At 40.4% G+C, this 23064-nt stretch overlaps 1 protein-coding gene across 9 annotated transcripts in view; it reads right to left on the bottom strand.

The window, feature by feature from the left end:
* The window catches only part of rap1gapa (RAP1 GTPase activating protein a), a 43875-nt gene that overhangs the window by 4719 nt on the left and 16092 nt on the right, over window positions 1-23064 (bottom strand). For 3 of the 9 annotated variants that reach the window (XM_049752472.2, XM_049752470.2, XM_049752468.2), the window contains exons 3-18: window positions 15623-15716; window positions 8889-8936; window positions 8575-8613; window positions 8099-8293; window positions 7011-7114; window positions 6608-6686; window positions 6249-6302; window positions 5867-5950; window positions 5267-5367; window positions 4912-5041; window positions 4438-4593; window positions 4196-4267; window positions 4032-4118; window positions 3802-3942; window positions 1423-1557; window positions 472-549 (exon numbers count right to left, since the gene is read on the bottom strand). In XM_049752472.2, the coding sequence (XP_049608429.1) occupies window positions 472-549; window positions 1423-1557; window positions 3802-3942; window positions 4032-4118; window positions 4196-4267; window positions 4438-4593; window positions 4912-5041; window positions 5267-5367; window positions 5867-5950; window positions 6249-6302; window positions 6608-6686; window positions 7011-7114; window positions 8099-8293; window positions 8575-8613; window positions 8889-8927 (1494 nt within the window). In that variant the 5' untranslated portion in view covers window positions 8928-8936; window positions 15623-15716. Of the gene's footprint in view, window positions 1-471; window positions 550-1422; window positions 1558-3801; window positions 3943-4031; window positions 4119-4195; window positions 4268-4437; window positions 4594-4911; window positions 5042-5266; window positions 5368-5866; window positions 5951-6248; window positions 6303-6607; window positions 6687-7010; window positions 7115-8098; window positions 8294-8574; window positions 8614-8888; window positions 8937-10440; window positions 10477-15622; window positions 15717-17944; window positions 17971-18060; window positions 18125-18255; window positions 18678-23064 lie in introns of those variants that run through there. The other 6 variants (XM_049752473.2, XM_049752474.2, XM_049752466.2 and 3 more) reach the window with 6 other exon arrangements.

Raw genomic sequence — 23064 nt, 5'->3', positions numbered from 1 at the left:
CACTTAAAAACATTTTCTTTTTGGAACAACTCGTATTGAATATTATTAAATGTTGTAGCTGTACCTAATGTTATGGCCAGTGATTGTTTTGTATTGCTGCAATTACATTTGCAATGTGAATAAATAAAAAGATGAAATAAGCTGTATTTACCAAATATGTCCATTCAGCAACCTCAGCTTTTAAGCTTCAAAATGAACCACTGTATTGACATTTAAAATTTGGGACTTAACTTATAAGTCAAGCACAGAATAAAAATAAAAAATCATTTATACAGAAGTGTACATACAAATATCAAAACTGTTGCAGTGGTGTCTTAAAATCATATTTATCCTTAACTTACATAAGATCTCTTTCAAGTTATTTAAAAAGATGGCATGAACAAGGACTTGGCCATGGTGCAGTGGTGCCGAGCAGACAGACAACATAGAGAACAAGCGTTGTTTGAAAAATAGTGAGAATTAAACATGAACCTCTTCTACTGATCCTATTCCTATGGCACTGCCTCGACGTCCATATTTACTGGGACTTTTGCCTGGGACAAGCAATGACTGAGCCAGGCAGGAGGAGAGAGATGGAGAGAGACAAAGAGGGGAGGTGGGGGGGTGGGGGGGGGGGTGACAGTGGACAAGAAGGGTCAAAATGAGATCATATACAAATACATGAGATTCCATGCAAGTCGTGTCGTTCAAACAAAATACAAAGCGGGCATCATTTTTCTTCCGCGTGGTGTGACACAAGCGACTGGATGAGAGAAAGAAAAGGTGAGCCGGATAAGTAAGCCTGTGAGGACAAGAAGATACAAAAACAAAATAAAGCTGCAGATGACACAAAGTAGCAGTTATACATTGGGGTTCACACCAAAGCAGTGTTATTGTTAGTTTGGCAATCTGGAAGTTATACACAGCGACCCACCTGTTTTGAAATACCAAATACATTTTCGCCACCTTCATAAAGTAAGTTATATAAGTTACAATGTATTTCTTAAACGTCTCACAATGCGGCCCACCTCTGCTAAAATTTGCTATATTCTTAGTTAAACAGGATCACTCAATTGTAACCCTGAAATGACAAAATATATTTGGTTCAGCTATGCATGGATTCCTAAAACAACTTGTTCAAAATAACAAAACGCTCAGGTGCACTTTTAAGGAGGTGCACGACATCACCTCATGCTGATGCAAGTCTGCCGCTGCTGTGAGTCGAGTGGCACGGGCTATTGTTGTCGGACAAACGTGCAAGCCTTGTGAAGTGAGAACCGAGCCACGCGAGGCACATGGCTTCAGTCAAGCGCTTCTCTGTGAGACGTTAGTGCAGCAGGCAAGTGAGAAGAAGGGAAGGCACAAGCTCTCATAGTTCTACGGGACAAAAGGAGGCCCGAGGCGCGGCTCTCCAAAGACCAGGAGGAGCAGGGCTGTACTTACTATCCCTGGGAATTTGGGGCTCTCTGCGGGTGTGCAGTGGTTAAAGCTTCCGCTGAGGCTAGCCGGCACTGTGTGCGGCTTCTTGAAAGTAAAACCCATGGCGTCCATAGACTGGCTCCTGCTGCGTATCACCCGCTAGGGAGAGAGACGAGGAGGGGGACATGCATTGAAATGGCGACAACCCCTCGGCATTGCTGCTAGATGAGAGAGTGACCCTCACCGCTAGAAAGCCTGATGCACCATTAAGGCCCAAATAATATAATCACTGTTATTTTGACCAATTTTGCAATCACGAATATTCATCATTATGTTAGGGGCAGAAACAAAAAATGTATATCACTACTTTTCAACAAATGGCATGTAAACGGTTTTTAGTGCGACACGAAAATTACAAATATAATACACAGATTTTCACTATTCAGTGGCTGGTCCGTTCCCTATTATATAGGTGATTTATAATAAATTATCATAATTGATGCACATTAGAAATGCATAGAAAAAGCACTAAAAACGGACCCTATTCACTACTATTGCGCTCAGGCCAAAACCATGTCTAATAAAAAGCACTGCTGTTGCTCCTTCTGGGTGCCAGGGAACTAAAAAAGTATGCTGAAGTGACATCTATAGGCAACTATAAACAAACCTTGTAGATATTTGCTACCAAGAAACGCGAAACTGTCGTATGTATATCGTGACTTTGAGAAGGTGAAAAGAAAAACTTGCTTCCCAGCTCTCAAAATAAGGAGTAAATTCATTCATTTTCCAAACCGTTTCTCCTCACGAGAGTCTCGGGCATGCTGAAGCCTATCCTAGCAGACTTTAGGCAGAAGGCGGGGGACACCCTGAACTGGTGGCCAGGGCACACATAGACAAAGAACCATTCACGCTTACAATCACACCTACGGACAATTTGGAGTGGTCAATCGACCTACCATGCATATTTTTGGAATGTGGGGGAAGGAGGAGCACTCGGTGGAAACCCACGCAAGCACGGGGAGAACATGCAGACGCCACAAAGGGAGGCCGCAGCTGGAATCAAACCTTGTACCGCTGAACTTTGAGGCGGATGTGCTTACCAGTGCGGCACCGTGCCGCCCGTGCTTTATTCAAGTTTCAAAAATGTTTTGATCCCCTGAAATTGTTGAATAACTTTTTAACTTAACATCCTCTAATGCCAGGTCTCAGCAGTATCCATGACAACAGACCGATTTTAACAAGACATTTGTAAACTTCTACCTCTACTTAGGAAAACAATAACAGCACCAGTAACTGAATCAGTTTCAAAATTGTTGATATTGTTTAATCCTTGCCTGGTTGTTAATTCACCCTGACAAAAAAGAAGCAATTGTTACGTCTCAGTGCTCGCAGGTGGCTCACAAGATGTTTAGTGAGCTCGAAAAGGAAGCGAGGGGAAAGTGGCACTCTGCGGGAAAAAAGCCAAGTGTGTTGATATGCAGGCGTAGCATGGAGAAGCAGACACATCTGGAGGTGAAAAGCACGTAGAAAACAAGGAAGCATGGGAAGGTGAGAGTGGCGTGACGCAGAGGAACAGAGCGTCTTCCTGCTAAAGTCGTCATAGTCAGTTTAACAGCCACAGAGGAGGCGGACAGAAGACAAATGCAAGTTTCATGTGTCACCCCGCATCAAACACTGGGCAACAACAACATTTAGTGTCATGTTCAGTTGTAGTTTTAAACTTTTTTTTCTATGCCAGTTTGTCATAGTACAGTGGTGCCTTGAGATACAAGTGACGCGGGCTGATATATGTACAGAAGGAACAGCACAATGTCAGTCTTGTAATTTTCATTTTAAAAAATCATTATTTAATATTATCAATAACAATTGTTGATAACAGTAATAACAATAAATTATTATTGAAAACAAATATTTATTATTATAAGAACATTGTCTATACTTAATTGAAACAAAAAATCTGGCAAAAATGATTTTCCATTGAATTATGTCATTACTGTATCATTGTATAAAGTACAATATTGTGTGGCGAACTTTTTCCTATTAAAAACCAAAATATTTCTAAAATTTTGAGGAAGGTTCGAGAGGATTAATTTCTATCGCACTTTTTCTCCGTACTAATTCTGATGAATAAACAGAACATGGGTACAGAGAGAGCCAAATAACAGCAAATAAAATGATCAACTAAGCTTTTATATTTCTTTCATAGTTTCAACTCATATCTCAAGGCACAACTACAGGTTCGTTCCACATACCAAGAAAAGCATATTTGTCAATTTCAACACATTTCCAAGAATGCCAAACTATTCCTTTCCTTGGTGTATATTTTTTTTCACTGAAGCAGCATCATTTGAAAAGGAAGCGAGATTATTTTTTGGAAGCCTCTGCTCCCGCCTCGACAGTTACCTTGAATGATTCAAAGAAGCCTCCTCCTCCGCCGCCACCATTCTCCAGCTTGTCGTCATCTCCCCCGACACCCATCATGGTCTGGCTGTTCACGTGCAGTTCCTCGTAAAGCGTTTCCAACAAGGCTGACCTCGTTCGCTCCTAACGCAGGCGTGTGCAAACACGCGCAAAGCACACGCTTGTCATTTTTAGCACAAAAGAACATCAAACAATGAGGAAGTAAGACCCACCTCTAACTTTGCAAACTTTTCAGCTTTATAGCAGGCGTATTCAGCATTGATGAGTTTTGTGAAAAGGAATTCATGGAATTCAGGGCCCTGTACGAAAATGCTAGATCTGACAAAACGTATATGCTAATGTGACAGTCCTCATTTACAAGTTGTTACTTTCTTACTTTTTTGAAGACAGCAGGGTTTGGGAGGGCGGGACCGAAGAAAGGTACGTCATCCCGTGCTGTCACGGACACCTGTGAGTTTTAAGGTGAAAAATCACGCACATTTTTTGCAATGGTCACCCTTTTCATTGACAGCACTCATGCATTGTTGTGACACAGACTCTCCATGCTTCGCTTTTAAAGCCATAAGTACATATACAACTATAATTATAGTTAAGTATAAGATAAAGAAGGTTATTTACCTTGTAAAGAACATTGTCTGAACACGGATTGACCACTTGGATCACAACGTAGCCATGGAGGAAGTTGGAGGCGATCATATCTGGCACAAAGGGAGTGTTTTCTTCTTGGAATACAATTGCCACAATGTCGTTGCCTATATGCCGCTTTCGTTGTAACTGTAACAAGAGAGACACATAGAAAATGGATCGCCCATGTATCGCAATTTCACATTGCGGACGACTACATGCAGCATAATGATGAGTGGTTTCTATGGCAGTCAAAATATTGCGTCATCTCAATCCAGTCTGTGCCAGAGGAAAAAAAAACTCATTGTGATTTAAAACAGCGGCCACTGCTTTAAATCAAAAATGATTGAGCACTGCTGCCAATGGTTGTGTGCGACTTCTCTGAAGAGTGCTTCTCTAGCTGACACCATTAAACAAATGACTCACAGTTTGACCTCACAAAGGTGTGTCAGTATTGTATTACAGTACCTGCTGCGTGTCCCCCTCGGTGTAAGGCAGCTTTGTGGACACATGGAACATGACCTCTTTATTGCCATAGTTGCAGTAGATGGATTCAGTGCCAGTCTGGCCGTGAGTCACGTCTAAGCCTCCACGGAATCTAACACGCACAGTTTGAACATGAACACTGCATTTAAATATAGAAAAAAATACTTCAATAATGACTCAATTAAAATGTATTGCACATAAGTGTATTGTTTTTAATGCCAAAAGATATTAGTCGACTTCAAGCTCAAATCATCATTGCAGAGTGGTAGAGCTGACATTTTTTTTTTTTTTTTGGTAATACAGTAAGTGTCATTAAATGATTTCAAGTCATGGTTACCCTTTAAAGTGGTGAAGCTCAATTTTCTCTCCAAGAAACTCCAGGAATTCCACAAAGGCAGGACTCTCTTGGTTATTGCCAAATAATTCCTCCTCTGAAGTCTGCGTCAAAAAATGGGAAATTTAAAAGCAACGTTTAGTGTAAATATGTATGAACCTAGAATGCTGTTGTAAAAAAAAAAAAATCTCACAGCTTGATGTCATGTCATGATTCGTCATGAGAAGTTACGAGTAATCTTCCGCACCCAACAGATTAGACGAGAGGGCGTAAAGGATTACTGAAAGCAGTTGTGCTGAACGCCATCATTAAGACGGAAGCACTGCACTCGAGGAAATGGAATTTGAATTTACAACACGAGCTTCATTATTCTTACTTTGCATGGGAAGTGGTTTGTTCATATTTTAATACAGAGTACCACCTAAAAATTGGACTTAGCTCTTTCATGTACCGCCGTCATTACCAACATTAAAATATTATGGAGTGGTTGCAACGCCTAGGGGTTGAATCGATAACAAGGTTTTCTCGCTAAAAAATATATGAAATATATTTGTAAAACTGCTGAGCAGCAATGACAACTTAAATTTAAGATGAATCTCTTACCTGGCCAAACTTTTGATAAATGACCCCAAACTTGAAGTTGTTGCTTATGACGTGCTCATCAAATGTCACAATAAGTCGCGAGGCCTGTGAAAAGTAAATTCTACATTATACATGCTTTCTGAAACTGTGCAAACACTGACAACTATAGGACTCAATTGTGGAGCTATCGTATTGAACTCTTTTTCATCGTTTTAGTTTTACTGTTGTTTTTGGGCAGGGTAAAAATAGCACATCATAAAGATGCCTGATGAAGTCGTATCTGTTTTTCCAGGTCATAGAAATGCTTGGCAATGGCCACATTGAGAGATTTGCGGCCTCATTTTAAATCATCATTTATTTGATCTTTATGGGAATTTTAAGTATTTATAAGTAGTTCACTTACTTTTGGATAAAGCACTGGGAAGAAGCGGTCCACGTTGACTTCCTCACAGACGAGCTGGGGAAAAATAAGCAGGAAATGTCAAATTTGCGGTACTGTTGCGGCATGCATTCTTAAAGGGACAGTGCATAGACTATTTTGATTTTTCAAAGTTCATTCATTAAAAAAAACATCAGCATACATTTTAAATATATATATATATATATATATATATATATATATATATATATATATATATATATATATATATATAATCATATGTCTAGTGTTTGCTACACTTATAGATCATTAAACTTTATTATTTCACCACTAGATGGCAAAAAATAAATCCCACACGCTGTCTCTTTAACGCAAAGACTCACCTTGGCCATTTGGACCACATTGGGAAACTCAGTCAGGCAGGAGATGGGGATGACATCGTGGTATGTTTTTTGCTTGGTCCTGGTCAAGTCATAAAATAAACCTCACATAAATAACAAGTCATATAACATCTCTCATATGTAATGGAGGATCCGGGACAGGCCATTATCAAACTTCCCCACCCTTCCCCTTTTGCTCATCCCCACCCACTCACTGGCCTAAATAGTCCATCTGTTGCCCTACTGTGGAAATGACACTTCTGTTGACACTCTCTCATGCTTTATGACTTTTGTGATAACATTGCTATGGGGGATGCGTTGATGCACTCAATACTAAACATTTTAGGGCAGATGATTGGACTTTTTCTGACCAATTGAACTCTGCAGTGCAGCGTGTATGTGTTACCTAAGCATTAATCGCAGATGCTCCTGGTCACCGATCACGTCGTATTTTAAAGAGAACACCAGATGTCCCAGGGCGCCGTCCACTGAATAGTAATTAAAGTGTTCCTGAGGGCACAGTGCAAGGTTACGGCCATTAGTAAATATCATTCCCTGAAACACAAGCACACACGCACGCACAAGCACACGCACACACACACATACACACACTTTGCACAGCATTCAAACCCTGATCAAATTTGTTCATATTGAAGAGCAGGTGGTGAGGCTTAATGTAAATCCACTTCTACAAGTACAGAAAAATGCACATTGAGGCTGTTTGATGCCAGACAGTTGCTTATTCATTAGCTTATTGTAATGAGCACAAAGTGAAATTGATTGCGGAGTCCTCCATGAGGATGATTTTGCTCATTTGTGCTGGAAGTGCAATTGTAATGCGTATATTGAGCAGTTTTTGAGTAGTGGGGACTGAAATCATCTTTCCCTATTGAAATTAATGGAAATACCATAAATCAGTCCTTCCTAAAAAAAAATTGTAGTGTTTAATTAGTTGTAAAATAACACATAATATATATAAGTATATCATACTGTATACAACATATGCTTATATTATATAATAGAGTATAATAATTGCATAAAATATTAAATATTGGCTAATATTGTATGTTATGAAAACATATAGCAACTAAATAATTAAATAGCGTGTACATCATGACTAATTCATGATGGCTCTTTGTGGTGTGCGCAGCTTGGCCACCAAGCAGCTCTATAATAGAAACAAAGAAGAGCTTGGCTCAACTACAGTAATTGGTTCAGTAATCCACAAAAATGTGAAATCATTTATGGCGAAAAGCTGCCTAGATCTCAAGTGTGATTCTTTATGCCGCAACTCCTCACTCAGCTCATCAGTACGCAACAAAACCGTCATTCTAATCAGGATGAAAATATACCTGAGTATTGGTAGGTTGTCTGTCGACATGTGTTGCTGCACCGTTTGTTTTCAAATATCTCTTATTTAATAGCGCCGCAACATCGATGCTATTCCATAGCCTCAGATTGAATTTCCAAATATATGCAGTACTATTGACAAACCTTTGCCAGAAAGTGTTTGCGGTAGAATGTGGCCGTTGTGTTACATTCCAGCTTCGTGCGGGTGTCGGGGGACAAAGTCTGCAGCGGCTCCGATGGGTCCGGATTATTACCCAGCTCGTGATTTGTTCCCTCAATCCAGTAACCGCCAAACTGTGGCAGAAGGATGAGAGGAAAGGGGCTCTTCCTTCCCAAAACCTGTCACAACATGTCAACAAAGTTAAAGGGCCAATAATGGGACAAAACCAATATCTTGTAAATTTGAGTGAAGTGTGGACAGAAATGAGTCTTGCTAACAAGTCAGCTGTGTTTAATAAACTGTTAACTTTGTCATGTGTCTGTCATACAGGGATCCACAAACACACACACACACAACACAAAATTCAATAACGTGCCCATGTATTTTATGACACGCCATACTTCTAAGGCTCTTTAACAAATCCTACACTAGCACCAGGGATGGACGTGCTGCACCGTACCTCGTGGACACTTGGATAGGGAATGTAGTCCTCCTCGGTCTGGTTTGTCATCAAAAATTCATAGTGAAGACAAACAAGAATAAACAGTAAATTAACAGTATTCATTGACACGTTGCATTTTTTCCCCCTCATTTGTTTTGGACTGAGAAGCTTGTAAACTTGTAATTCTAATAATGTTTGCACCAGACCAGAGGTTCATGAAGTCAGACAACTGACTGAAAAATGACTCCAATGCACTATGAATGTAATATAATGTAAAGGATGAACGACTCAGGTTATGATTTATAGAGTGCCGTCTGCATGAAAAATCGTACCTTGAGCGTGGGTGGAAAGGTGCATCTCTGCTCATCCATCCTGTTCCCCTGCAAGATGAAGAAACAAAAACAGGCGAGCGACAAGTCATTTATCAAACTCAATTCAAACACAAAAGCGACACAGGGAACAAAATGACAAGGCGGTGTACTCGAAGGATGCACAGCGGGCAACTTGGCAAAAAAAACAAAAAGTCAGGGAGAGACAGATGGAAGCATCCTGACAGCCAGGGAGCAGTTAAGGACGCAAAAGAGTGTTAGAGCAAAGAGTGAGGCCGGGGAGAGGATTATAAAGATGCGGCGATAAGTGACGCCTCCACGCTGGAGCATCTGTTGGAAGTGGCAAAGAGAAGAAAAAAAAAAAGGCAGGAATTCTGCAGACAAATAAGGAAGGTCACATAACCAACGGCAACATTGGGAATGACAATATTAGAACAAGCGTAATGATAATGATCATAATCATCATAATTCTCGATGCAAACAGTGGCCTACAGAAACAGTTGACTACGATGCAGTTGTTACAGAAAACGAAAAAGGCAGATGAAAGAGGTGCTTGTGTATTGGCAGCCTGTTACAAAAGCCCTGCTAATTTTTTCCTTAATTTGTACTTTTCCACTCTTTTTTAGTCATTTAATGTTTGTTGCGCAGTCTCCCTTATTAGCCAGCCTTTTTTTTTTTTTTTTGCATTGTGCTAGGCCATTTTGAAAAATCGCAGCTCTTTGGCCATAGAAGTTTAGTGACTGAAAAATACAGGGTCTGTTAAACTTGAGCCCTTTGTCTAATATGCTTCGTCACTGCAAATGGAGCGGGACGAGAGCTGGCGGCGAAACGAAGTAGAGTGAAGTGAGAGAGACCGTGACAGGAGATTTGAATCTGTTTGTTTACGTTGAAACTTCAGTTTGTGACATCACGCATTCAAACATCCTGGTGCCTTTATACTGGCCATTGTAGATTTCAGTGTTGCTAAGATAAAGGAAGCTCTTCTAAATTTTAATTAGACAAGGATATTTTATTTCTTTCTCTGGAAATAAAGTTGAGTTGGGAAGCGAATCAACGTAGGAGAGAAGTGGGGTAGAAAACAAAATATTGCTTGGACAGACTTTAACTAAAGCGAAGCTGATTATCTTTCTTTATTTAGAATCTCATTACATTAAATGGTCTAAGAACCCTTTATAAAGAGGGCCCATTCTCTTGTGCCAGACATCAAAGATTACCACACAAATAGTTCATTTAATTATTTGATGATGAACTGATTGCCAACATACGAATTGATGACACGCAGAGAAAAATGAGGTCTATTTTCAAACTCTTCATTTGTCGAGAGCCAGATTGTCTGATTAAAACAAATGTCGCCTCGAAAAGCCTTCGGAGACCAGTCTGAGGGATTTTGAGGTGAGATAAAAAGCTTACTGTGCAGGGACAAACAATGTTAATAAAGCAACGTCAAATAGCTCGGGAACAAGCGAAACTCAAGACGGGATAGAGAGGAGGCGGCCGATGCCGTGTGAGTTGCTTAGACAATTAGCAAAATGCAGCGACGGGCTCGTCGCCTTACCTGCATCTTTTCAATCATTTCAAATAACTCAGCAGTCTGGAGAGAGGAGAGAAAATATTTTAGGTTGTCTGCTTCTTAAATTATTTCTCTCTCTTCCAACGTGTCAACTCTTTTAGTGTGAGCTAACAAAGTGGAAAATGTTGTACGATTAACATGTTGTGGAAAAATTAATTATGTATACTTTTGTATTTGGTATTGAGATTTATTGTGTGTCTAAATGAACTCTTCCTTTCCACCAGAACAGCCTGTAGGCTACTTTCAGGCAGGGAGACTAACTATGAAAATCTGCCTTGTGACTTTAATCGTACTGAAGTGGATTTCCTTTTTCTGTCACTATGGAAATGTTCATTCATGTACACCATCCCCTGTTGAACAAATACAACCCCACTAATCTAATCTGGTTTCCCACTGCTTGTCTTTTGACAAAGCCATCGGGCTGGAGCCGCACCATGTGCTCTACCATTTGGTCCATCCCAGATAGTTCAAGTGGTGAAATAAAAACAGCAAAAAAATACAGCATTTCATAGCACTTCAATCTCAAATTATCTTTCTCCATTGAAATGAATACAAATACAATTAAAGGGACAGTGTGTACAATTGTTTTGATGTGGTGAACCACTAGAATGCAAAAACGTAAATTCAACTGCATTTTGCATTTTAAGGCAGGCGCATTACGATGCTTCCGAGAGACCACACTTTGCAACCCTACCACTAATTTCTTCAGCAGAAGTGCAAGCAAAATGTCATCACAAAAGACTTCGAGTCATCCCTCAAGTGACAAAGTGCATAGCATTTGTTAAACATTGATGCACCGAATAATTAGTGATCGGGTGATTTATCTCCTTTGAGTATCCATAGTAGAAAGATGCCAGCACGACTAATCTAATAGAATCAGCAATGATGTTGTACTATGTTAACTCTTTGTAAGACAGACTTCTAACAAAAGCTCAGACTTAAAAACAAGGCGGAGCCAGCAAGACTGTCTGTCCAAATTGTCTACTCCATGTGGAGTGAAGGCAGGTGAATTCAGCCAATAAAAACCTTTGTGTACAGAGTGATTGTGTGCTAGCTTTCAGTGTGAGTACACCTAAAGTCCTCCACCATGTGCAAATAATAGTGTGCCACAAACCCTGAAGGTAAACAGAAGCTGACTTGAATCAGAGATTAAAGTTACAGGAGATGCATCTCATCTGTGGACTGAAGCATGAGCGCTAAAGTGTGTGTCATTACGATTTGCCTTAAAAAATAGACACCTGATTTCAACACTTACACATCTTCAGCCTGAGATCAAATCAGCTTTCATTCAAATGAGTTTGCAGTTTGATTCTGTCGCTAAGTTCCAACTGCCGCTATCTCTCCTTGTCAGACTTTGTAAATAAAAAGACTTACGTGTCTGGGTTTGTTCCAGTGAGCCCGAGTCACCTTTGGGGAAGAGATACTGGGATTTTTCGCCATACTTCTTCAAACAAGCTATGATGCATCAACGATGCCACAATGCAACCACACTTTTTTTAAGACCGTGACCATTCCGGGCACCCTACTTGTCAGATTTGTAACTCCACGCTCGAAGCAGTTAAAAGATGATCTCAGGTCGCGTGCAAAGACGCCATCCAAAGTGCTTTTGGCACAGCCGGCCACTCCCCTGAACTGAAGTCAGCACTCACACCTACGTCTACTCCAAAGGTGGAGCTTCTCACCTTGTAAAACCTTAAAATAATCACCTGCTCAGCTCCAATGCCATCAGTTCCTGTTTAAACATCAGTGAAGTAAATACAACAGTTGGGACCTCAATTTTGAATATTTACAGAACAAATAAGGCATTGCATCACACTTTTCTGTTTCTGCACCCCAAGCGAGCAAGCATCTTTCTCTTCGTACTGCTACAACTGTATCTTATGAGGAAAGAATGTGTATTTCAAATGAACTACAGGTGACTTTTATAGATCGTGTTATTATCCCGGGTTGGCCGATTAGGAAAGCAGAAATGCAATAAGTGCAGCACAGTGTCCACCAAAATCCAGAGTTTTAGATCTTAACAGGAAATCACTTTTGTTTGTATGTTTACAGTATGACCATTCAAAATACATCAATTTGCTATTATACTTTGGAGGCCCAATACTTTTTTTTTTTTTTAAATTTAAAATATTTTTTACAACAATTACTCAATGCATTTATGTTGTGAATGATAAAATCATTTCTACAGCTTTATGGTCATTACTTTATCTATGTAATGACTATTCATGCATTCTCTGTGAACGCAGTTTGAATTTTTGGATTTGTGTTTAAGGTTTTGCGAAAACGACAGGTTGGTTCAGGAAATTAAAATTCTAGAAATTTCAATCAAATGACAATTGGAGTGTTGATGAATTTGATGAAGTTGTTTGTGTGCTCTATTTTGAATTGGCTCAGATATTTTGGGGTCTATGTCTTGTGTACCCGTTCATAACAGGGGAAACTGCTTTTCACCCTTTTTAATTTTCCCATTTGTTTCTTTCAAGTGTAGCTAAAACAGTGCTGCATGACGTAGTTTGTAAAAAGACACTTCACGTCGTTCAGCTGTGCATTGTCGTTCAGCTGTGCATGTCTTCATTCAATGTGAGCCGCTATTTTAGGTTCAGCTGTTTGTGCCATGTGATTCCAGCAGGCTTATTCTTGATAACTCTATTCCGAGCAGAACTGTAGCGAGGCTCATCTTTGTCATCACACTAATTGCGTGTTTTATACCCTTTCTCATCTGCACGGAGATGATGGCAATCATCTTGTCTTGACATGCCACACACATTGCTTTAATGAGTTTATTACCAGAAATTGTGCATAACGAGGACCTCGCTGTAGTTTCTCTTGAATAAGGCGGCAACCATAAGACCCACTGGGAGTTAATTGCAGATTGACCTTGTTTGCCGAAGGCTCTGATTAAAGTGGTTACAATCAATGTACTGATTATTACACTGTCCTTCTGTATCCTCATCAAATACGAATATGTGTACAATATGTATACGTGTGGTCAAATCTTAAAATGTAAGGATTAAATAGCAAATGGCTCATTTGTTGCTTCGATTGAATAAAACTTGACCTGGAAGGTTGCAAGAAGTATTATCCATTTTGAAGTGGCAAACTCCCAAAACATTTTGGACATAATAATTTAGTGATGTCTGTGGCGTAGGAACAGTCTAACACGATATACAAATGAATCATTTTAAACGGATTATGCAGGCCAGGCTGATTTTAGATTTGCATATTTTTCAGTGTTGTACCATGTTGTATGCTCTATGTGTGTTAAGTATCAGCGATTGTTTAAAAGTGAAGTCAGAGATATCTTTCTAAAAACATACGCTAATTGCTAAAAACATGTACAATGACAGTGGCGCTATCTCTGATCATGTGATACATTTCTAAGTTAGGCAAAACATCAATTAAAGGGATCATCCAGCCATAATGGTCCATTTTTCACTTACAAACTCAGTTTATGTATTTTTGATCAGGAGAATGAAAGCAATTTTCAGTTTCTATTCTAGCTGCTGTTTTGTTTACAACTATCAGTGCAGTCCTCTGACAGTTACAGACCAACTTGGAGGGGCAGTGACAGTTGAGGTGAAAACTTGTTTCCTACTTCCTACTAATGTAGTGAGGAGGAGGACAATGAGACTGTCACGCCGTTACGACAGGCGTCAAAGGGAATTTGATCTCTTTTTGGATGGCCACTGAGCAAGCAAGGGCACACATTTTGCTGTAACTAGCAAATAGAACGACACGGGCAAACGTATATATGAGTAGAACATAAAGTAAAAAAGGGTTAATGTAGTCCTCCCAACTGTATGTAATGTTTCATTTTCTTTTTTGTTTTCCACATTATCAAGCAGCACAATTTAGTACAATATAAATTAATCTTAACTCTCACAAGTGACTGCTTTAGAAAATGTGATCTAAATGATAAATATAGGGACACAAAAGTTGCCCAAATTTCTCACCCACAAATCAGATTAACTGTCAGATGAGCCTACAGTTGGTACCAAGTCCATCCACATCATAAGGAATGTGGAACAACTGGATCCAAAGTCTCTTTTAATCTGTCTCTCTCTCTCTCTTCCCGGCACTTTTCAAGTAAAGTCGCATAAGCCCCTTTCCAAACTCGGAAGGACCTTACAAAACCAATCCAACGTAAATGAGATCGTATCCTCTTTTAATCACCACGGAGCTCAGCTCTTTCATTCGCTGCGTTCCCAAAATATCCCTGGCACTTTTCCCACGCCAGTCTCTGGTTATTAATGATAAGACGTACGATCTGGCAGCACAACGATGAGGAAATGGATCTGACATGAAGTGTGAGACTTGAAATAATAAACATACTGACGAGCCAAAATTATATTCATATTCATTAATAATAGCTTCAACATAATCTCATCCTAATTAAAAAAATTGACAAATGATTAACAACCTCATGCTGAGACTAAAATTAACAAGCTTACTGTTCAGAACCGCATATAAATATTTTATAACACCAATATACAGAGTTTTAAGTTTAGCGACATAGTGGTGCCTTGAGACACGAGTTAATTTTTTTACGTGGCTATACTCATAAAACACTTCTATCTCAAATAAACTTTTATGAGAATGGAACCCATTTCAACACCCCCCCCAAAAAAATAAAAATGTTTTTTATAAAAAGTAATAATTAAATAGAGTGTGAGGAAATAAAGAGTTTGCACGTCATGATTTAGTGCTGCGTTGTCATGTGCCTCTTGGGCCACCAGGAGGTCGTATAATACAATCATGCCCTCTATGCAGATACAAATGAAGAAGAAGCAATACTTATTCCGCTCAAGTGACTCTTTAGGATGCTGTAATGCTAGTCATTCTTTGTAGTGGATAAAGAATATATGCTTATGAATATTATGATATATATATCTTGCACCTCCACAACTATAGGTGCTAACTATAGCATGTCAATGCTGTTTTGAATGGGTTGTTAATATTAAGCTAGGGAGACTTTCCAAAATGCTGCTATCGTGAAATTAATTGAGTTTATTGACGCTTTACGGCATCTTAAGCTCAAACTTACAAGTTAAAGCAAAAAAATAAGCCAAATGATCGGAAAGTTCTCCCAAAACGTCGACTATCTCAAGGCACCAGTGTAGTTTAAATGAACTCTTATGCGTTCTATGTCCTTGTCATGGTCACCAACCTTCTGGGTTGTCACGGTGCTGTGTGTGAGTTTTGGCTGGAACGACAGAGGCTCTAGTGCGCCACAAATTCTGGGCTCACCCCCATCATGTTTCCTGTAACGAGAATCAGACACAAAGGATCAGTCAGCAAAGGGGCCCTCACAATCGGGTCAACTTGGAGGAGATCGCTCTCGTTTAGCAACAGATTCCAGTCAACAACTAGTATTTGTTTCGATTTAGTCCGACATTGAAGAGATGAATCTTGAAAGTGATCATTTTTAAATTGTTAATAGAAAATAGCTGTCTATAAAATAGACTAAAATATTAATAAGAGGAGGCGGCTCGGTGGCGCACTGGGTAGCACGTCCGCCTCACAGTTAGGAGGGTGCGGGTTCGATTCCACCTCCGGCCCTCCCTGTGCGGAGTTTGCATGTTCTCCCCGAGCCCGCGTGGGTTTTCTCCGGGCACTCCGGTTTCCTCCCACATCCTAAAAACATGCTTGGTAGGCCGATTGATCATTCCAAATTGTCCCTAGGTGTGAGTGCGAGTGCGAATGGTTGTTTGTCTCTGTGTGCCCTGCGATTGGCTGGCAACCGGTTCAGGGTGTCCCCCGCCTACTGCCCGATGACGGCTGGGATAGGCTCCAGCACGCCCGTGACCCCCGTGGGGACTAAGCGGTTCAGAAAATGGATGGATGGATGGATTAATAAGAGGTTAAAAGGGAAAACTAAAGGTACAATTTTCTTGTAAAAAGGGGACGAAAATATGATTTCTTCCTCTCTGCCTCTTTTCATTCAAATTTTGTATTCTCGAATGAATTTTGTATCTCGTGTAATAAAAAACGGTATTGTTCCTTCACGTATGCAAACAATTTATGAAAATCAAACCACCCCAACATCCATTGATTTATTCATCCAAAAATACAATCCTGCGAAAAATGTATGATGACAAACATGAATGAGCAAAGAGGTGAAACAACCCATTCATGAATAAAATCCATAATGCATGTTTTCAGTTGAGCCTGATGTGTTGCAATCTCATCATGTATGGTTTATTCATTGCTTGCTCTAAAAAACACGAGTCGCAATAGTACAATAGATACGGATACAGGGATGTTTTCAAACACCTCATGTAACATCTCGAAGCTGAGAGGGCCGCATGCACATTTCCCCATCTATCATGAAAGCTCTGTCCCCACTGAACCCTCGATCGATAATTCAGTTCGTCTCGAACACGCAACACATCCAATCAGCACGGACCCATCCTGTTGAGCTCACGCAAAGTGAGAAGTCAAATTGTTGCTCGTGCGGATCCCGGTAGTCACTAATACACGCGAATGCTCGTAACCTCTACGGACAAACAAAAGTGAAGCAACGCTCCATGGATTAAAGAACACTCCTTTGCACGATCAACCAGTCAATGAGCCATACTTTGCAACACACCATTACCAGCAGGCGGAAGGAATTTAGTCCCATTAGAAAGTCTCTGCGGTGCTACGGAGAATGTAAATAGAAAAAGCTGCTCCTCAGAATTAAGGTGATGAAGGTGAATGAATGTTTAATTGCAGCAGGCTTTTACACGTGGAGGTTCTTCATTCATATAAACTCTTAGAGCTGATAGCGGCATCAGTTGTCTTGAAGAAAACACACCCAAGGGCAATAAGATTATGATTCGGGTTGACAATCCTGAAACTGTACATCTGCAAAGAATCACAACATTAACGGAACTGAAAACGTAAAAACTTGGAGAAACACTTAATTAAAAACTAAATACACTGCAACCTCTGTTTTTGTATTTGATTCGGTTGCGGCAATTTTGTTTTCTGTTTCAGTGCTCTGCTAAATAAGCCACCACGGTGCCAATTAAATTGTGGTTCCCAACAGACCAATGTTTGCTAATTGTCCCAAAATCTGAGCAAAAACACTTTGCACTTTGTAATTGGAATATGCTGCCCTCTACGCTTAGTTATTTAATTGTATTCATTAGTAATTTATATTTTTTATTTAATTTTATTTGGAACTACTTGCAAGCTGAACTCTTCACAGCATTGTTGAACTTCTCAGAACTCAAGAACCCAATGGCATATTGATTTGTCAATGTTTTTAAATCAATCTGCATGGTCTTTTTTTAATATCTCTTTTATTCATCAAAAATCGTGTTCCTTTAGGGGAAGCTGGAACGGATTCATGAAATAGCCATTCATTTGAATAGGTTACGATGATTTGAGTAACTGTACAAACCAGTCTCAAGGCACACCCCAAAGCTGAATGTACTTTTCAAGGAAGGACCTGTGCATATCATGCAAAGAAAAATAAACACATTTGATGATAACAAATACTCACAGGACACTGAGTCTGCTTCTGTCAGTCTGTAAAGACACCCATCACATAAAAAGTGAGGGATGAAATGTCCACTGTTGCGCAGCACACAGACCCCCTACACACATACACTTACACACCTGCGTAGTTAGCACGTACTGTCCAATGTCCTACAGCTCAGCAGCACTAAGCCACAGCTTCATCCTGACAACACAACAAATTACATAACACAGCCCAGCTGATAAGCAGCCGCGCTAGGAAGTCCCAGCATGGCGTCTGGATGCGTTGACGTCCTCTGCGCGTGTGTGCGAGTGAAGTGGGGCAGCCAAACTTACTGGCGGCGTGGAAAGCTCCCTGGGAAGTGTGCGCAGTGAGCAGATGACTCACAGTCTACGTCTCCCTCCCTGCGGTTAAGCTCTTGACAGAAGCTCTCGTCCCCTCACGTTGGCACTTGTCTCTCCTCCCTGAAGGCGTCGCATCCGTGCTCCATCCACACCTTCAGCTCACTTCCGACGTCCACCTGCCGGTTTCACCCAGCTTGTCACACTGATGCTCGCTGCCAGTGGTGCGAGGCATCTACTGACTCTTCCCTGTTCCTCCCTCTCTCTGTTTCTCTGTGTCCTCCCACTCTGTCTCTCACATGCACATATGCACTCTGTGCTTGTCACTTCCTCCCTCTTTGTCTGCTCCCTTAATCACGTGGTCCGCCTGAGCAACCAGCACAAGTCTGATCCTCCTTGAAAAGCAGAAAACCCTCCCCAACTGGGCTTTTAAGTGTTGACGGAACTCTGCCGCTCATAGTTGGAAAAGCGAGCAGGGCTTGCCGCTGCCAGTCAGCTCGGGAAGTTGCCGCGGCAACCGCATCAGCCAAATGATGATGAGTGAAAAACGCCCACGTGTCTAATGCTGCGACTTGTTCAATATGTTCATAAGAGGAAACATGTTTAAGCGGTTTCATCGCTCTAAAGAAAACGGTGTCAAAGTCAAGGCCCGGGGGTCAGTTCCGGCCCATCACATCATTTTATGTGGCCCGTGAAAGTGTGCAGTTAGGAAACAATTGGAGTCGGAGTCTTTAAAAAGCTTAGACCATGGGCCTCTTCGGAAAGTCCAATCTCATAACTTTGTGTCACCTTTCCTTCATCTTTTTTGGAATCAGTCATCAAGTCAAGTAGAAATGAAAAGGTGCGTTCTTTCCCTCAAAGGAAAGGACAGCAATATCTATCATAATTTATTCACTTATAAATTATGCAAAAATGTTTAATAATCATATATTTTTTTCAGTTTGTGTGGAGGTATTAATCTTTCTTTGAACATATATCCCCCCACTACATCAACAGACCCAGGACACAACGTGTCTTTCCTTGTAAAATGCCAAATGTATTTGCGTATGTGTGAATATTTGAAGAGTCCTAACTGGGGATTACAACAACACGTGCTCCAGTGAAAACAACACAATAATCTGCTCACTCACCAAAGCTTCGAAGCAAATAGTATTATATCACTAGACAAAGTCCAACAGCCACATTAGCTGTAATGTGTTTTGGAGATTGTATTTTGGATTAAGGCTTTGGATGCTAATCCCTCATTCACAAACATTCACAGAGTGACTTTGGGCTCGTAATGCTCACGGCAAAGGCTTACACTGCTTTTACACCTGTGTTTATACGTGAAAAGCACGTCAAATGATAGATTTTGAGATGCCCTGTTTAAATTCTGATTAGCATAGAGTGGCATTCAAACAGGGATCATTGCCACTGGCTCTATTAAATCAATGTCGCGTGCATTTAAAATGAGGGCTCTGTGGGCACAGACATGATGGCAAGTAAGAATCAGAAAGAGCAACAGAAAGCTCTTGTTGAATTCGTTGTGGTCAGGGGAGATACTCGGACAGGAATTAAGAGCATCCGCTCTCAATAAATCCCCTCCAGCTGGCCCCTCTGGCGCAAATTCCATACCACATTAGCCTACTCAAGTTGGGCTGTGGTCACTCCCCTGGCCTGCCCAACACCCTTCATCCTTTGAAGGCAAGCTGCCTCACTTTCTCTTTCACTACTGTGTCAATCCATTAGGAAAACCTGTCAAATCAGATGCGAGGAAATCAATCACCCAGTGACAAAGTCACATGATACAACTGCAACCAGGAACCATGTGTGCTAAAATCAGGCACAGATTTTACCCAACAGCGATGAATTCACTAGACAAAGACAAATTGACTAATGCTGCTGCGACCTCCCTATTTTAAAGTCTCTGTAAAGTGACAATATAAAAGTCTCGTAAATGGGAAGAAAAAAAATCACCAATATAAAATGAGGCTTCTAAATCATAAATGAATAAACATGCTGTCCTTGCTGCTTCATGTCTTCTTCAACTAATAATCAAATACCACAAATACAACTGTGAGAAATGAAGACTTAATACCGCATCATTATGCTTTTTTTAAGTTTTAGCTTTTTTATATTACAGCTCCTCTACAGAATGTATTTGAATAAGGAGCAGCAAATTGACCTAATAACTTTGAATTTTTTAATTGCTTTCATACATACATTTAGGCCTCAAGTGTGAAATGACATCACCACGCCTTGTTTAATGAGCAGCCTGTTCAGATTTTGGTCTTACATCGCAGACAAGCCAGCTAATTGAATTAATACAGCCCTGAAAGAGCATTTCCCCCCCACACATGCCATTCAGCTTTCAACAATCACTAGTTTCTTTCACCTCGAGTGATTTGTAATTTGTCTCACAGTGGATTGTGTCCTGCTCAAGTCACAACACCTGCTGTCTCCCACAGATAGAATCAAACAGCACACGAATAGACAGCCAGAAATTGACCTTTTCTCAGACTGCCCCAATGCATCAACTCTAAGCCCTGAAGCATGCGAACAAAGGCAAACATAATTGCCTGTGGTGTGACAGTTACGCTCTACGATAAAGGCAGAGTGATAAGGTCTCATTTGACACAGCACAGATATTGTACCTATGAAGTCCCCCGTAAGTGAAAAGAAAAAAGGTGAAGGGTGTGGTTAACAGATTTCAAGGATAAAAAAAATTATTCCATAGTGTCTCAAACACTAAATACAACATGCAAGTTTTCAGCAATTCTCTTCAAACATATATATTGTATTTTAAAACAAATCTGAATTCACTACTCATGGTTTTTAATGAACTGAAACTCTTTGTAATGATTCTGTTTAGCAGATGGCGCAAGTAAAAAAAAGTCAGTATGATTTTACAAAAGAATGAATAATTTAACATGGGGGCTCTGAAGTGCAAAGAGACAATCGAATCTCTGCTCCATGGAAAGGAGAGCAAAAACAGGGATTTATTTGTTATTCTTGTTCATTTGGATTGTTTTCAGGTGACCTATAATATCAACCCACTCATCTCTAACAATATACTATGTTTTCCTTGGAAACAAATCCTCCACCACCCTCATCATCACTCTGGGGAAATCACAGCCACGCACATGCGCCTCAACGGACACAAGGACAAGAATAAAGTTGAAGTCAACGCTCTCAATTTAGGTGTTTCCTGCCAACAACAAATAGATCAGTATTCAACGAAAAGGTAAAGAAAAGGCTTTCCTGTGAAATTCAGCTTTTGTAAAGCACTGTAATAACTTGCCTGTAGATGGCAGCCTTGCATCACTGGAATGGAAATCAGCACAGCTTTTGGGGAGAAGATTAAAATTAGGTGCTGAATCATATAAATTGAAAAAAAATCACAAGGTGTTGGGAATTGCTATTCAAAGTTGCACTCCAATATCGCACTTGAGTTCGTGATGTCGTACACTGTCAGCACAACCAATATTCAGTATGTCACTATCTTGATTCCGACTCCTTTCTGAAAAGGTCCATCACTTCAAAGATAAACAAATTTAACATTGAAGGATACCTTTTTTTTCAAATAGTAGCTTTTTTTCTATTTTATTGTAAGACCTTAGCACTTAATTGTATCCTTCAATTGACAGTTGACAAGCAATGACAGGGGGGGAAAACATAAAAAGCTCAACTGTCTGACAAAAATAACCTGAAAATGTTTCCTAGCTGCGTCATCCTCCCAACAAGCTGTGGGATTTAGGATTGTTGAAGACATCTTGCACTCTATAGCTGGATGGCAGGTGGATCGGGAGCACCCTCGTCATTTTGCTTCTATATTTGGTCAGTCGGCAGGAGACGCACACAGCAGACGTTTTGCTCCGAGTGACACTCGGCTCTCCCACTTTGACACACATACACGCAAGGTGACACCCAGTATACTGAGTGACATCTCACTGGATTTTAGTGAGCAGGAAAGTCTGCAGTGTTGCTTAAGTCGCCAGAGGCTGCCTCGTTAACAACCACCCGCCCAACCGCAGCAAGGAACGCAGCACAGTGGAAAGGACCAGGTGACGTGCACGTTGTACTGGGTCAACCCAAGGACAACTGCATCTCAGCTGGCTGGGGTCTTCACCAATGTCTTTAAATCAGTCACTGACTGAGGCCATTGTTGCCTCCTACTTGAAGTTAACCATCATCCCACTCAATTACTGTCATCGGCCATATTTTCCCGTTTGCATGCAAATTCTTTTCAATGGAGTACGGCTTTGGAATAACAGACTATCTGTATCTGGATCAAGGTTTTCCAAACACACTTCCATCAAAAGTTGAGAGTAGATCTCAATGTCTCCTAAGCTACTTACATCTTATATTGTTAAGTGTTTGGGACACAAAAAGCCAAAAGCAACAGACTGAGAAACTGACCAGCAAATTTTGTCACCTCACAAGAATTCACCTTTCATTATGTTGTATGTATAACAGTGATTAAAAAAAAAAAAAAAAAAAAGACATTCCTATTCATATTCCTCCTGATGGACAGAACGTGGACAGAACACAAAGTAAAGTGAAAGATTCAAAGAGCCCCCTAAACATAGAACCACGTCACGCTTTTCAGAAAAAAATAGCAACAGTCTTAAAATAGTCTGGTTTTGGAATGCCCTGGCCCAGCTACAACAAGCCAACGGAAATATAAACATTTGCCCTGGTCAACTGTCAACGTGGCGTGACAGGTTCTCATAAGACAACCACAGCTTGTGTTATCTTATTAGTTGCTAATGGCCATAATATGGTCATATTTGAATTAGTCATTAATTGATTGATTGTTAAGGA

The sequence above is a fragment of the Syngnathus scovelli genome, chromosome 2, assembly GCF_024217435.2.
Source record: "Syngnathus scovelli strain Florida chromosome 2, RoL_Ssco_1.2, whole genome shotgun sequence".
In the NCBI taxonomy this organism is placed as follows: Eukaryota; Metazoa; Chordata; class Actinopteri; order Syngnathiformes; family Syngnathidae; genus Syngnathus; species Syngnathus scovelli.
This window is presented reverse-complemented; position numbering and strand designations above follow the sequence as displayed.